This window comes from Colobus angolensis, unplaced genomic scaffold, assembly GCF_000951035.1.
Source record: "Colobus angolensis palliatus isolate OR3802 unplaced genomic scaffold, Cang.pa_1.0 Scaffold158, whole genome shotgun sequence".
Taxonomy (NCBI): Eukaryota; Metazoa; Chordata; class Mammalia; order Primates; family Cercopithecidae; genus Colobus; species Colobus angolensis.
In genome coordinates, this window is record NW_012114688.1 from 6,549,377 (window position 1) to 6,566,426 (window position 17,050).

At 35.4% G+C, this 17,050-nt stretch overlaps 1 protein-coding gene across 2 annotated transcripts in view; it reads right to left on the minus strand.

The window, feature by feature from the left end:
- The window catches only part of NEGR1 (neuronal growth regulator 1), a 909,299-nt gene that overhangs the window by 535,133 nt on the left and 357,116 nt on the right, over positions 1–17,050 (minus strand). For both annotated transcript variants that reach the window (XM_011936916.1, XM_011936915.1), the window contains exon 2: positions 8,768–9,000. In XM_011936916.1, coding sequence (XP_011792306.1) covers positions 8,768–9,000 — 233 coding nt within the window. The remainder of the gene's footprint in view (positions 1–8,767; positions 9,001–17,050) is intronic.

A 17,050-nucleotide genomic window follows, 5' to 3' on the forward strand; every position in this document is an offset into this window, starting at 1 on the left:
AAAAAAAAAAAAATAAAGGATAAAGTAGGGCAACAATTCTCCTCATCAACACTGACCACAAGCTGTATAATGATCTGATTTTTGCCCCTCTTCTACCACCCTCTCAACGTATTACTCATCTCATGAGTAGATTCAAGGCAGTGAAGTAGAATCTTCCTTGCTGGTATAATTTCCTAGTTAGCAAAGATGCTTATTTAAATCCCAATAGTGCTCCTTCCTTCCTTCTGCTATGAACTCACAAAGTTCCTTCTATAGAAAAGAAAAAGAGATGACTCAGATGGAAGCCGACAATGTGCAGTGGCTATCAATATGATTTTTTTTTTCTTTTCTCTACCTGTCTTTCCTTGGCAAATAATAACAAATTGAAAATGTATAAGAAAATATTATTAACTTAGTAATTCCCCTTGTGTAGCGTAAGATGTGCATTATCAATTTTGACACCGTTTTGATCTACAGTATTGTTCCAATATCAGACCTTACATTACGCAATATATAAAACTTCATGTGATCATTTTGCTTAGGAAAATATGATCCATGTATTTACATAGAAAATCTTTCGGAAGCAAAATACTATTTACTGAAATGCTACATCTTTATTCCCAACTGTAGAAAAGTAATGTTTGATAATTCTGAATATTAGAATATTTAGAAGAAAAAATCTGTATTCTGGAAGACAAGCTTGTATTAAAACAAGAATTTTTTAGGCTGGGCGCGGTGGCTCACGCCTGTAATCCCAGCACTTTGGGAGGCTGAGGCGAGTGGATCACGAGGTCAGGATATCGAGACCATCCTGGCTAACACGGTCAAACCCCGTCTCTACTGAAAATACAAAAAAATTAGCCGGGCGTGGTGGCGGGCGCCTGTAGTCCCAGCTACTCGGGAGGCCGAGGTAGGAGAATCGCTTGAACCCGGGAGGTGGAGCTTGCAGTGAGCTGAGATCGCGCCACTGCACTCCAGCCTGGGCGACAGAGCGAGATTCTGTTTCAAAAAAAAAGAATTTTACTAAAAGTAGCTCAATTCACCTTATATCTTATAAATCATAGTAGCTAAACCCATAACCTAATGAATGTCAGTATATTCACAGAAAAGTGAGGTAATAAATTCCTAGAATCTGGTCTGATATATCCTGCCATGTAACCATAGCAATTCTAGCCAGAAGGGATTGTGTGAAAAGAAAGCTGAAAATGTCCACCTGCAAAATGCATTAATTTTTTTAATTGTTATGCAATATTTCCTTGCCTAAAAAAGCTTACCCCACATAAGCACAGATGGTGTACCTGAGTTTTTCTGTGAAGGTATATTTGGGGAAATAATCTTAGATCTGAATTTGTCTGTGAAGGTACATTTGGGAAAATAACCTTCATTCTGAATTTGCCTGTGAAGGTATATTTGTGGAAATAATCTTGCTGAAGTCTAAGATCACGAATGACACCTGAAAAACTTATTTTTCCCAAGTTTCTCAAATTAGGCATAACTATTCTAAATTGTTTAGATATCAGACCATTGTCTCTCTAGACCTCAATAATACTGCTTCATATATTTCAACAGATTAAATATTTCCCACTGGATAAAGTACTCAGGGAATATAATGATAGTCCTGGCCAGGCGTAGGGGCTCATGTCGGTAATCCCAGCACTTTGGGAGGTTGGCCAAGGTGGGTAGATCACCTGAGCCCAGGCATTTGAGATCCGCATGGGCAACATGGCAAGACCCAATCTCTACAAAAAAAAAAAAAGAAAAAAATTCCAGGCAGAGTGGTGTGCACCTATAGTCCCAGCTACATGAGAGGCTGAGGTGGGAGGATCACCTGAGGCCAGGGAGGTTGAGGCTGCAGTAGGCCAAGACTGAGCCACTATGCTCCAGCCTGGACACAGAGTGAGATACTGTCTCAGAAAAAACAAAACAGAACATATCTATCTATCTATCTATCTATCTATCTAATCATCATCCTATTAACTAATGAGGCATATCTTCCAAAATGCTAATAAGATCCTGTCTTCATAAGTTGCAAAACTTACGAAGCCATTACAGATAAATAGAAACAGAAAAAACAATAGAATGTTCTTAGGCCTGGTTCCATCATTACTACTTCATTGTGGGGAAAATCTGTAGGGACTAATATAATCTTATTTTCATCAGTAACTGAACTTATTTGGTCTTTCACCCTGTGATCAGTAGTCAGGTATTGATTAGTCCGCCTGAGCTCAGTATAATTTGACTTCCATTGGACCTGCACTATAATGTAAATTGGGTAAGTAAAGAATGATTTATGGTAGGACAGGTCGGAATCCCCTGCAAAGGGAATGAGAATGAGTATGTTACCCTTATATATGTAACTTTTATCTTAAATATTTGAGATCACTTTTAGCCAAATTTTAGAGAGCAAATAATAAGCATTTTCTTACAAGCAGATAAATAACATGTACTTATCATATATGTTCTTAGAACTGTAGCTCTGTTATGTAGTTAATGATATAAACAAGTTATAGATCATGTACAAAAAACATGGGCAATTTTGGGAGACCTACTCCTAGTTTTAACTGGTAGTAGCTCCAGTAACAAGTTATCTTTTTTCATTTACCTAAGATTATGTTTTGTAAGTATGAAGGTGCATTCCTTAAAGATAAAGATATTTTGGGTAGGGTAACATTATGTAACAGGTAATTAAGCCATTTTTATTTCAATGGGTTATTATTTGTTTCCATGCTAAAAATATTAACAGCATGTGGTTTGACTCTTTGTCCATTTGTTTGTGTTTTAGAGCATGTCCAAGATTGGGTTCCCATGTATAATTTTGATCTCCTCCACAGGTAAAAATAGATCCTGAATAAAACAGACTAGGATCCAATGCAAGAGTCTTGTTGTGAGCCATTATTGCATCCAGACAATGTCTGTTTCAATATCTGTAGCTCTGTAAAATTTTTGTTAGTGGAGATAATTTTTCTTTGGTTTCATTTTTTGACTTGTTGAAAATTTTGAAAGGTTCACTGTTGCAGGACAATGGCTTGAATTGTCTAATGTATGTATTCTTTCATGCTTTTCTCACCATTACTGTTTTTTTTTTTCCCCTCCTTTCGGCTTTTAGTAAAAAGCAGGCCCATGTTCCGTGATGCTGTTTATTCCCATCAGCTCAAACTGGAACAGAGTGTGATGTTCTTCTCTTTCAGTGTGTATCTTGTCAAGGCCTTACTATTCATTAAAAAGATTTTTTTTTTTTTTTTTTTTTTTTTTTGAGACGGAATCTCGCTCTGTCGCCCAGGCTGGAGTGCAGTGGCCGGATCTCAGCTCACTGCAAGCTCTGCCTCCCGGGTTCACGCCATTCTCCTGCCTCAGCCTCCCGAGTAGCTGGGGCCCGCCACCTCGCCCGGCTAGTTTTTTGTATTTTTTTTAGTAGAGACGGGGTTTGACCGTGTTAGCCAGGATGGTCTCGATCTCCTGACCTCGTGATCCACCCATCTCGGCCTCCCAGAATGCTGGGATTACAGGCTTGAGCCACCGCACCAGGCCAAGGATATTAACATTAGAGAAAGATGTACTAATCTTTGGAGACTATGGCTTTATACTTGTGGCCACATAGAGTAGTTGCTCTCCAGATAATCATTTGTAAGTATAACTCTGAAGTATCTGCACTTGAATTACTATTCAACGACTAATTGGGAAAAATAGTATCTGTGGAGTTTTGCCTAAGAAGGATAGTTTCTAAAATTTATTTGTAGATTAAGGTGGTAATCAAAAAGCTATCTCCCTGTTATTGGAATGACATCTTATTGAATTTATTTTTAAATTTATTTTTTTACTTCCCTGCACTTCAGGTTATAAGTAAACTTATAAGTTTACTTAGAACTTATATACTTATATAAGTTTATAAACTTATATAATGAAAGCTGTTATAAGTAAAAGCCTTATGAATGAATGCTACGGGTACCAAAGAGATGTTCCTTATACCTCACTGTGTTGCTCTGAGATGGTTCACAGCAGAAATGCCACTTTATTCTGAAAAACAGGATCAGAGTACTGAGAAAAATAAGTTTTAACCTATGAACTATGAAATGAATAACTGATTCTGTTTCTCTCTATATATTGGCTTTCAGAAATCTTAGAACTAAATTTTTGCCATGCTCTGAAAGTATATGGAAATCATATTACACATTTTGTGATCTAACCTCACCTCTGACTGCATCCTACTCTTCTCTTATTTATTTTGTTCCTCCTATCTATCTTGGTGTTCTGAATACTTCTCCATAAGCCACTTCAAATCCCTTTTAACATAAAATAGAATATTAATAATAAATTATGTTTGAATGTCTTTTCACTTTATAAAGGCTTTCTCAAAATAATGACTAAGCAAGAGATAAGGATCTGATATTGTCATAGTTTAGGATCTTTGTGAAATGAATTCAAACAAGATAGAGTTTAGAGTGCAGGATGTTTATTAGGCAATATCCTTGTGATCAGCCCCTGGGGATGGAAGAAGAAGGAAATGGGTTTGAATATAGTAAGAAGTAGAGCTGCCATGGAGTCTGGACAATAGCCTCAGCTGCCCATGTGGAGCTCTGAACCTAAAATGGCTCATCAAAGCTCTCCTACATTGGGCTAAAAGGAAAAGGTCTTTATACTCCTTGCCTCAAGCAGTCATTGGATGTTAGCTACTCTAGGGAGGCCTTGACTTCGGCAAGGAGGCTTTCTGAAGCTGAGACTATCCTCTAAAGGGCCCTGAATATTGTCTTCTAATTACATTCCCAGTATCTAGAGAAAGAAGCCCACCCTTGATAAGGGAAGTGTAGTACCCTACCTATTACAAATACTGTAGGTGAGTTATGTACCCTAAGGAAATTACAATACCCTGGAGAAGTTAAATATATTTGAGAAGTTATTTTGATTATAGAGTTATGTGCTAGTCAAATCTCCTTCTACTCTGACCAGAGAAAACATAGAGTGTATTTCCTTGAAAGGGAATGAGTTGAGCAATAAATATTTCATATGTGCTTATTTAATACACAGTATCTATGAGTGTCTAATTTGCACTCTATACAACCTAGACTTTAAATGTCATGGAGAACTAAAAGTAGGAACCATGTCTTAGTCCATTTTATGCTGTTATACCAGAATATCCCCAATTGGGTAATTTATAATGAACAGAAATTTATTTGGCTCACATTTCTGGGGGCTGAGAAGTCCAAGAGCATAGTGCCAGCGTCTTCCAAGGGTCTTTGTGCTGCATCATCCCATGACAGAAAACAGATGGACAAGAACAAGAAAGCAAGAGGGGGCCTAACTCACTTTTATAAGGAAACCACTCTCACAACAACTAATCCAATCCCATGACAGCAATATTAACCCATTAATGAGAGCTCTCATGAATGAATAATCAGCTTTTATTTGACTGCACCTCAGACATTGTTCCTTTCAAGATTAATTTTCCAACACATGAACTTTGGGGGACACATTCTAACCATAGCACAACTCCTGACATATATTTAGGTGGGCAGTGTTTATATTTCATGTTTCTTATCATTACAGTATTGTAATAGGGAGCCCTGGCTTCATAACAAGTCCTTCAGCCTCACACACTTTTACACTTATAAACAAAGAAATGAGTTCTTTGTAAATATATCATATAGTTCAAAACAGGGAATAATAGGTCATTTGATTTATCAAAACCATGTTATATATAGGTAATGAAAAATTTTATTTTATTACTAAGTCTATTAGCCAGTTTCCACCCTTTTAAAGCCAGGCTCCAAATTATCACATTCTTCAAGTTTCATAAATACATAGATTACTCAGCTCCATTGGATAAAGAAAAAATGTAAAGAAAAATGAAATGTACTTGTGGAGTAAGTAGTAACAGGGGCTACATGTAAACATTAGTTTGCATGGTGTTTGATAAAAGTTATAAAATAGTTTTCTTTTTTGACTTAAATACATTTTTTCCTATTAAATCAAAGCAAATAATTGAAGTGGGATTTTTATTACTGTTTTTTATTTGTTTTGTTTCTGTATGTTTTTATCATTTGCCTTTTTTTGACTAGTATGGACCTTAAAGATCTTCTTGTCTTATGTCCCTTTTGAAATGAGAAAGCCAGAGTTCAGAAACTTAATAATTGCCTATTTCCAGATTAGAATCCAGGTTTTCCTATTCCTACTTTAGTGTTTTTCCTCCTCCATTGCTCCATTTATTTATATTAATAGCTCTGAGAAGTCAAGCACTAATAAATTTCTCAAACGTAGTGTCTGTGTTGACAATATATCCACTTTTTATCCCTTTTCAAAATGATTAGAAAAAAAATAGTTCCCTGGAGTACATGCAACAATTGAAGGTGAGCTTTGTTTTTACCAGCCAATGTATGTTTGACATCAGTGATTAATACAGTTTTCCCTCAGTTGCTAAGCTTCTTTATCTTGATGCATAAAGGACTGACAGATTGTTAGGCAAAGAGCATAAGCTTCAACACTATGCTGATACCCCTGGGCATCAGACAATCTAACAAATTTAGGGACTGAAGAGGTGTACACATCAGTTTATTATTGTTCATTGAGAAGAAATGTAGTGGGGCTGACTTTTTATGACATTTATGTAGTACTTGAATTGACTGACAAGCCTATTAATGTATACCCTGAACTTTATTAATGTAATATGAAAAACGCCTACATGTCAAACAACTTCTAATAAGTAATTACATTCATAAATACTGTAAAATTATTAGCTTTTAATTTTATCCAATCTTATACTTTCAAAACAGTAACATGGATTTTTCTTTTTCTGGAGGAATAAAATATTATACTGAAGGAACATTCAATAAGTACATTCCTAACTGCTCAAAAGTTCACCATCATCTAATGACCAGCAAAAAAGAGTATATAGTAAGACGTGTAGCAATTTTAAAAATGTGAACAATATCAAACAACGTAGGTAATATAAAGTTGGTTTAAAAATCCTATGAAAATTAAACATGTACCTAGGCTGGTCTTAAATACTGATAGTCTGATTATTTAAAATATAGGCCTAATATGGAATAAGAGAGAATGGAAAAAGGAAAATGGGATATATTTATTCTTCAGAAATGTATCATTTAAATCTACAAGTTTAAAATGTACAAGCAAAATGTCTGTGTCTTAACTAACTTGAACATATTATTGTTCAAGTGTACTTTCTTTTTTCACATAATGAAGATCTTTTATAGTCTTTGAGCTAGAAACTCAAGTCAAAGGGCAGAGAATTGAACAAGAGAACAGGATTAGGCTTGAATAACATAAGAAATGTGTTTTGTCTTACAATCTCATGTCAGTTTCTGAAGCTGGATTAACTCCCACCCTCTGGAGTCCCTGAATAATCTCTGATTAAAGATGGACTTTTGTGAAAATGTTATTATATTGGGATATACCACTTATAAATAATGAACATCATCACAGTCTGCAATAATCTGCAAAAAAAGGAAAAATCATTGAGGAAATTCATTGACTTATTTTTCAATTTTTACTTTCCTCCTTAAAGTTAATTGTTTAAGAAGTTTAACCTTATTACAAAGTTAAAATATTTACTGTACTAACAATTGAAGCTGTGTTTGAATTCAAGTTTACCTGTATGTAAGGAAATAAAGCTCAGTTAATAAGGCTATAGATTAGTAATTTTTTTCAGACTTAAGCTATGCACCTAAATTAATTTTCAGCCTTGACTTATTGAAAGGTAAACTCAAAGAGAGTACAACTGACTTACTCACTCAACTTTCCTACTAGGAATAAAACATGCATGCTTTGGTACCACATTATCACATAATTTGTTATTAATTTTACTTAGAAATACGGCAACATCAGTTTCAGTTCCACAGAGCATAATATTTCTAAACAATGAACACGTGATTAATTTATAAAGCAGAAGGAAATAATGTAAAAGGGCAAAAAATAAACGTTTTCCATTCTCCTAGCATAATAATTGCATTTTTCTTGAAAACCATTTGTATTTTAGGGTACATATGCTATTACATTTTAGTATGCAAGAGAAATAAAATAATTTGATGCTTCTGTTTGTATCTGGAGATTGAAAGTTAGCTAGCATGCTTTATGATCTACTGAAAGTAAATCAAATATAAACCATTGTGTACATGTTTTCTCAATTACTTCATATTTAAATAAAGAAATCCTAGAAGGCTACTACTTTTCATTGTGATTTGAATCAAAGTAAACAGAGGTTGGACTGAGACAGAGTATTTGAATGGTTGGTGGACTGCATTTAAAGAGTTATTATGCATATTTCAAAAAGTTCTAATATTTCCATGTATCTATTGTAGGTTTCAAATATTTAATGTATCAATCATGGGCTCTCAAAGATATATTGAAGGGATGAATCAAAGGAATATATGAGGTGAATCATTTACAAATGTCATAATGTGGTGTTAATGGATATTTCTTTATCTTTGTAAGTAGGGATCTGTATGCCCGTAATGGTCATTACACTTCTTAATGACTACAATGCTTGCATACATTTTTTAAAGTGTGTGTTTGTGTGTGTGTGTATGTGTCTTTCAATTCAAAGTCAGTCAGAAGACTTTTTCATTTTGTCTGTATTTCTAGGAATGTAAATTCTGATATCTAGAAATGTAAATTTCTAAAAGCAATGACAATATACTTCAACAAATATTTCAATGACAACGAATATTTCAGCTGAATATTTCAGCATTGTTAATTGTTTCCTGGTCATTTTGATACCTAAATATTAAGCATTTCTAAGCATAGTCTTTCACAATATAGCAGTTCTGAAAATACATACCTTGCACAGTTAGATGCACCTGCATTGTTCTGGGTGTATGTTGAGTCTGAACAGAACACGTGTATGGGCCATCATCTGTCACATCTACATTCTGTATCTGGAGGCTGTAGTCCCTTTTATTCAATGTTGAAATTGAAACTCGAGGATCCACTGACCACTTATCACCTCCCGCAAAAATAATACTCGACCGGTTCAGCCAGGCACCCTTTGAAGCTCCATCTTCCAAAAAGCACCTAAAAAGTATAAGAGATAGAACACTATTAATCAAAATAAAAATGAGAGACAACATTATTTTGTTCTGAGTGTTATTTTCTATTGCTGAATAATAGCACAGCATCAATTGCAAATATCAGACATTAACTCAGGAAACACGAACATACTGATGCATCTTCCATTCCCAATGCAAATGTAAAACAATACTTGGATACAATTTTTTAAGTGTGTAGTGTGTGTGTGTGTGTTCGTGTGTGTGTTTCAACTGAAAGTTAGTCAAAAGTCTTTTTCATTCTGTCTAGATGACAAATTTAAATAAAGTTAAATTACTTTAAACAATTTTCTATGTTAAAGCCTATTTCTTCTTTTGAAATTATGAGAAGCAGTCAAGGTCTATGATTTAGACTAACCTGACCCAATCTGACACTGAATATAATGTACCAGATGCAGAAATCATAGAACCATAGAAGGGTGAGTTTATTTATTTATTTATTTGTTTATTTCTTTATTTGAGGCAGGGTCTTACTCTCTCGCCCAGGGTGGAGTGGCACAATCTTGGCTCACTGCAACTTCCATCTGCTGAGTTCAAGCAATTCTCCTGCCTCAGCCTCCCTAGTAGCTGGGATTACAAGCTCCTGCCACCGGGACCAGCTAATTTTTGTATTTATAGTGGAGACAGGGTTTCACTATGTTGGCCAGACTGGTCTTGATCTCCTGACCTCAGGCGATCCGCCTGCCTCAGCCTCCCAAAGTGCTGGTTTTACAGGCTTGAGCCACCATGCCCGGCCTATAAGGATTTACTTTTAAAATAGCTTGGATTTGCACAGTGGGAAGCTTGTACAGTGAAACTATAAACTAGTTTCACTGATAAAACTATAAACTGTGTTTACTGAATGCTGTAGTCATTAGATATAACAAAGCTAGTATAACACTTTTATTAATAATGTTGCTTGTTTTTGCAATTTATTGATCAAAGCCTTTTTTTTTTTTTTTTTTGAGAGGGAGTCTTGCTTTGTTGCCCAGGCTGGAGTGTAGTGGTGCGATCTCGGCTCACTGCAAACTCCACCTCCCGGGTTCACGCCATTCTCCTGCCTCAGCCTCCCGAGTAGCTGGGGCTATAGGCGCCCGCCACCACGCCCAGCTAATTTTTTTGTTTGTTTGTTTGTTTTTTTAGTAGAGACGGGGTTTCACCGTGTTAGCCAGGATGGTCTCAATCTCCTGACCTTGTGATCCGTCTGCCTCGGCATCCCAAAGTGCTGGGATTACAGGCATGAGCCACCATGCCCGGCCAATCAATATTTTTTTATAAAGCATACATTTAGCCAGCAAACATTTATAAGGTATCTATGTATTTAAATAGGTATTGTCTCTTGCTGTCTAAAAGTTTTAGTCTAGTGAGGAAGACACAAGAGCAAACCAATTATTACTATACAGAAAGGAAAATATTTTTATGAAATCACACACAGGATGCATGAGAGATCAAAGAGAGTTACTTGAATCAGGGCATTGAAGGCATAGAGAAAGGCCTTCTGAAATAGGCAATGTCTGAGATAAAGAGGTCAGTATTGTAAGATATGGCATTCTAGACAGAGATACTATGCTATATGTAGGCAGCACCAGGTAAACATGAGAGAAATAGGCATTTCAAGGAATGACAAATAGCCATGAGATATATGGTAAAAGGCATGAGAGATGGAATTGGAAAAATAAAACCCGATCCACATGATGATGACAAGCGTAATAACAATTACTAGATTTTAAGGCCAAATTTGCAGCCTTATATTTAGTCATATTCTGTAACAGGTTTCAAAAATACAGCATTATGTTTAATAGTAGTCAGGCACATCAAGCTTTAGAACAGAAGAAGCCTGTGGTCATATACCAGTGATTTTGCTGAGGCCTGAAATTCTGTTTCATCTTGAAAATGTTCTGTTACAAATTAAAGACTGGTTTTCTTAAATGAGTACAAAGCACAGCTACAGAACGAAAACACACATACATAGAAATAGTTTGACAGCATTTCCACAGAGCACCTTGGGGGATTGAACACAGTGTTTTGAGATTGCTACAAAATTGCAAACTGAAAGCAACAGGGTGGGCTGCTGTCAACTGTAGGAAACTAATCAGTGGGTGAAAAACTAAGGAACAAGGTACATTGCAGAATCTAATTTGCAGTCAGCTTTACCATCTACAGAATCCAAAACGGAAGTCGTAAAGGTCAGTGTTAATTGAAAAGCTTGTCCTTATATATTTACTAAAGAAAATAAAACCCCCTTTAATGATGTAATTAAATAATTCCAGCATATTGTCATTCTTAATAATATGCAGAAAGAATATACAGGGGACATATTTCCCATTTCAGAAGATCACATTTGTGCTGGTACAGGACAGAACTCTGAAATACCACTGCTAGGACTGTGATAATTCTAGTGTGTCATTTAGTATCTGCACTCAGCAAGTGTTTCTGTGTAACCTCTGCATCTATGTCCTTCGCATGTTTTTCTGTTGCGTGTTCATAACAACTCTTTCAGGGTATAGACTGCAATGCTCTCGATCACTAGAAAATAAATGGAGATGTTTAGGTTAAATGACTAGCCTAAGCCACGATATTAGTGGGTGCCAATGTTGAATTCATAATCAAGTCTTCTCTTTCCACATTCAATGTCCTTTCCACTGTAATGCAGATCAAAGACTTTTAAAATAGGTTTCCAAAATGGGAAAATGATTAGAATGTTGCAGAAATTACTGCAAGTAATTTCTTATTTACTGAATGTGACCAACTGCTTAACCTGTCCTAGTCTAAAGGAAGCAGAAAATTAATTATTAGTGGATGTTTTACCATGAAAGTCTGATTTAGAATGCTCTGTTGGGCATTTCCATTTCCCTAGAGGCAGTAGCAGCTTTACCTTTATTTTGGGGGTATTAGGGAAGACTGCAGAGATTAACCAGCAGTCTTAGCATAAGCACTGTTCTTCAATTCTGGCATGACATTGGCTGCCACAGAAGAATAGAATTCAACTTCTTCATGATGAAAAAGATGGAAAACAAACAAACAAACAAACAAAAAAACATCATTTATGTCTCCTTGGCTTCAATAACTATATTTTGTAATAGTCATTGTTCCCAACTCAAAGTTTGTCAAGATACGTGTTAGTAATACTCTTGAATGACAACCAGAAAAAAAAAAAATTCCTTTTGGAAATTTTGTGGAATTTTGTAGAATTATTCTCAAACTACACTATTATGTTAGAACATAAATAACCCAAATTACCATACATGGAATTTTATAAATTTTGAATGGCAAGTCTACGTAGGCATGGTTATGATATGAAATCATATAGAGAATACATGTAGTTTAAAGATCCAGTATGAGATGACTATGAAGAATATGTGAATAGGCCAAATATACACACACACACGGCTGTATGCATGTGTGGGTGTTGTTTTTTTGGTCATTATAAAGATTCCTTGAGAACAAGAACTGTGTCTTCTTCCTCTGTACCTCCTTTTTGTTCTCCACTTTACATCCTATTTTTTTCCTTTACAATATAAAGAGATATTGCTTGACATGTGTATGTTGTATTAAGAAATTTTGTAAGGAGGGAAGCTATGTAGGGTACAATGGGGTGGAGGGTGAGAGCCAAGTAGAGAAGCATGATACCAATTTATGTTTGTACTCTTTGGGTACCAACATTTTTTTTCTTGGTTTAAAAAGTCTAGTGTCTACAAATACAAATTTGTTGGAATCCTGGCCCATACGGAATTTAAAATTTAGCAAGGATGATAAAGCATGTGCATGAATAGCCGTCATGCAGAACAGGAAGTGAAAAATGTAGTAATTAAATTATCATTATAATTGGATTATTGAGATTCTCTGAGAGTCTCTGGCTTCTGCCCTTGACCCTTGTAGCCAGATCCGTTCTTCCCACAATAAGCAGAATGAACATTTTAGAGTTTAAATCAGATTATCAACAACTCCAAGCCTTCTATTTAATTCATAAGAAAATTTATAATTCTGATAGTAGTCAACACAGTCCTATAGAATCTGGTCCCCTGATGCTTTTCTGACTTTACCTCACACCCCTCTTTTCCACTTTGCTCTAGGTTGTGATCCTTTAGCTGTGCTTCCAACAAGCCAGGCATTCTCTTACCTCGGTTAGTTTATATTTGTTATTTCTTCTTTGAAACATTTTTCCCCTAAAGTTCTACATAACTTGTTCCCTATCTTCCTTAGGTCTTCATTAAATGACCTAATGTATTAAATATCAAAAACAGCACAACTGTTCCAACACTCCCTGTAGACATATTATCCATTTACTTGATTGATTGTTGTCTCTCTCTTTCCACTAGAAGCAAGATCCAGAAATTTTGTCTATTTGGTTGCTTCTATATATTCCAAGGGCCTAAACATAATGAATGATAAATATTAGTGTGTATTGAGTGGCTAAATGAAGGTAAAAATTAGGAAAATTTTGGAGAAAGGAATAATATGGTAAAGTGTATCAAAATTCCCAAAGTGCGGCATAGTTGGAAAAGCAAAATCACACCCATGTAAACTATAACATGTAATTAAATGCAAATATATATAGTACAGACAATAACTGGTGAATGATACAGAGAATGTGCTAAGCAATCTAAATTAGTAAGTGAAGAACAGAGCTAAGAATTCAGTGATCAGAAAAAAGGCAAGTCAGGGGCAGAGGTGGGCAGGGTGCAGGTGGCAGATCAAGCAAATCATCCATACACATAGATACTTGAAATAAGAAAGAACTACAGCATTTGACTCTACACTTCAGAAGCCCTTTTAAACCATTAGACATTCTGCTTAGTATGTGCTAGGAGTTTTGCTAGGCATTTTACATTTATTATACCATTTAAACCTAGCATAACACTGTGAGCCAGATACTACTATTATCTTCATTTTTTTAGATGAAGAAGTAAAGGTACTGGCAGGTTGTGATTGGACAAAGCAAGTCAGCTTGCATTCATAACCACAGTGACAAACTCTGCTAGTATTTTTAGAGTCAGGCAGCAGCAAGTCAGGGGGTCTCCCTGCTTAGAATGGAGGAATTAAGGGGTAAGAGAGAGTTCAGTGAAGTGAGGGTGGTCAGATCAGTAATGGGACAGCCAGTAATGGGACAGTCACAAATTCAGATCTTTTTTCTTTGGACTTCAAAATGGAACATTTTAGCAGCAAGTGATCTTAGGATCTCTTTGAAATACAGACAACAAAATAATCTGAATAAAAATGTACAAAAATAAATATATCCTCTAATCAAGTATGGCATAGCTTTCCTTGATAGTGGTTTTTATCTTTCACTTAAAAAATCTGCTAGACTACCTATTTTGCAAGAAGATGAATAAAACATTTCCAAAAATATAGTCTTCAGCATATGCTCTGTTGACGCTATACCAAATACCATGATAAATACTTAAATTTTCAGTCAATCATCTGGATATTTTGTACACATAGTTCCAAACATCTGGCTATTGGAAAATATATGCAAAAAACCTTGAACATTTTTTTTTTTTTGCTTCATGGTTGTTAATTATATAAACCCAGGCTCACAATATTTAATTCTTTTCGAATAAGGATGGCTAAGGATGGCACTGCTGCCTAAATTCTTTTAAGAAGCCCCCTTAAAGGATGTTACTACATATTGGGCAGGTCTCTGTTTTGGGGGTACGAAGTCCCATTTGGTGAGATGCTATTTGATCAAATTGTTAGAATAATTCTAACAGAATATGCCTGTGATACTAATTCCTGTGGTGATTAAATCTGAAAGGTGGACATCAGAGAGTGTAGTGAAAAATAGCATATTTAGCGTATTTGTTATTTTTTAAAGCTCAGTTAAGTTAAAAAGCCTGTGGCTGCTGAGGAATGATTTTCTCCACTTACATCTCAATTTATTTGTTGCACAGTCCAAAAACATAAGCATTCTCACCATTACCAGTATTCCGCGCAGCAGAATTTATTCAGCTGTATGGATAAAGAACAGCTTTTCTCAAGACATGTTGATTAATGAAAGCTCCTATTAAAGGCACCAGTTAATAAAAAAAGTACATTTTTATCTTGGACTCAAAGCTAAACTAAGTGAAAATAATATTCCTATGAAGAGACTTACCAGCTACCTTTACTGCTGTCTCTTTATTGCACCATGAAGTCCTAAATTTGACAGAAGGAGAACTTTTCAAAGCATATTAACAGAGTTCAGAATCCCATACAATCTCCATGATGATTCTGCACACAAAGAGAGTTTTGATATCCCGATTTTAAGACCAAATGAGGTAAGGCAAGTAAGGCAGAGATTATATGGAACAGAAAAGAAATTCCATCATCTTTCTCCCCTACCTTTGTTTTTAAGGCACTCTCTTCTTGATATCTTTCATGAGAGTTGATTCCTAGATAATATGTATGTATGTACACATAAATTATATGGTTATATAAATATTTCCTAGATAATAATATCACTTTGGCCGGGCGCGGTGGCTCAAGCCTGTAATCCCAGCACTTTGGGAGGCCGAGACGGGCGGATCACGAGGTCAGGAGATCGAGACTATCCTGGCTAACATGGTGAAACCCCGTCTCTACTAAAAATACAAAAAACTAGCCGGGCGACGTGGCAGGTGCCTGTAGTCCCAGCTACTCGGGAGGCTGAGGCAGGAGAATGGCGTGAACCCGGGAGTCGGAGCTTGCAGTGAGCTGAGATCTGGCCACTCACTGCACTCTAGCCTGGGCAGCACAGCAAGACTCCGTCTCAAAAAAAAAAAAAAATCACTTTATGATTGACAATATTTAAAATTCTCTTTTACAACTACTCAGACACAGAAATGGTTGTTATTATCCTTCTATTTTTGCAGGTGTGGCAGAGGTGGGGGACAGTGAAGGGTGGTGGGAAATCCATGGTAACAATTTGTGCAGTGAGCTTCAATTATTTAATGAAGTCCTCATCTTTAGAGATGATAAGCATTATATTTTAAAATATGTTGCTGGTGATATCTAAGTGAGAACTGTACTTCAGCAGGTTAACAGTTCAATACTGTTCAGTATACAATAGTAATATGTTAACATTGCTATGAACCAGATACATTTTAAGCATGTTATGTATATTTTTCATTCAATCCTCAAAACAAGCCTTTGAGGTAGGTACTATCCAGTACTATTATTATCATCATTATTATACCCATTTTACAATGAAGACACTGAGATACATCTGCTAGTTAAGTAACTAGCAGATGACTTGCTTATTGACATTTGTATTATATGAGAAAAACATTATTATGAAATAATTGTAGTAAATCTTCAGGCCTTAGAACCAAAGTAATATCAATAAAACATGTACATTTATTTTCAAAATGGGAGTTATGCAATGTTGGGTATATTTTACCTCTTGTGTAATAGCAAAAAAGAAAAAAAAAATCACAAGTAGCATTGATTTCTTATTTTGTTGGAAAAAGAATTCTATTTTCTATGTATTTCACTCTAGCAATTTGGGATAATAAGCTTATTTTTAAAGTATTTTGGATAAAAAATTGAAAGCTATCAGCCACTATCGATTATAAGACCAAATCCTTAAACATCTTAAACATTTTTACATTGTAAATTAGATAGGAAAATAAAAACTGAAAATTAAGCTTTGTGAATTGTTCTTGCTTTTTTCATGCAGAACTACACTTAATGTCTCCCTGAAATCTGTGAAGTTTAATGTAACCAAGTGATAGTATTAATTCATATAGTTTAGTTTCACTTGAATGCACAACTTAAAATTCTTTAAATCTATATTTTTTAAGAGACAGATTCTTGCTCTGTCACCCAGGCTTGAGTACAGTGGAATGATCATAGCTCACTGAAGCCTCAAACTCCTGGACTTAAGCAATCCTCCTGCCTCAGTCTCCCAAATATGAGTCATTATGCCTGGCCCTAAGTTTGTTTTAAATACACACACACACACACACACACACACACACTTATATGTATAGTTTGTTTATAAATATACATATATGTAGTTAAGTGTGTTTTATATATATATACACAAACATACACACATACATACACATGTATCATACACA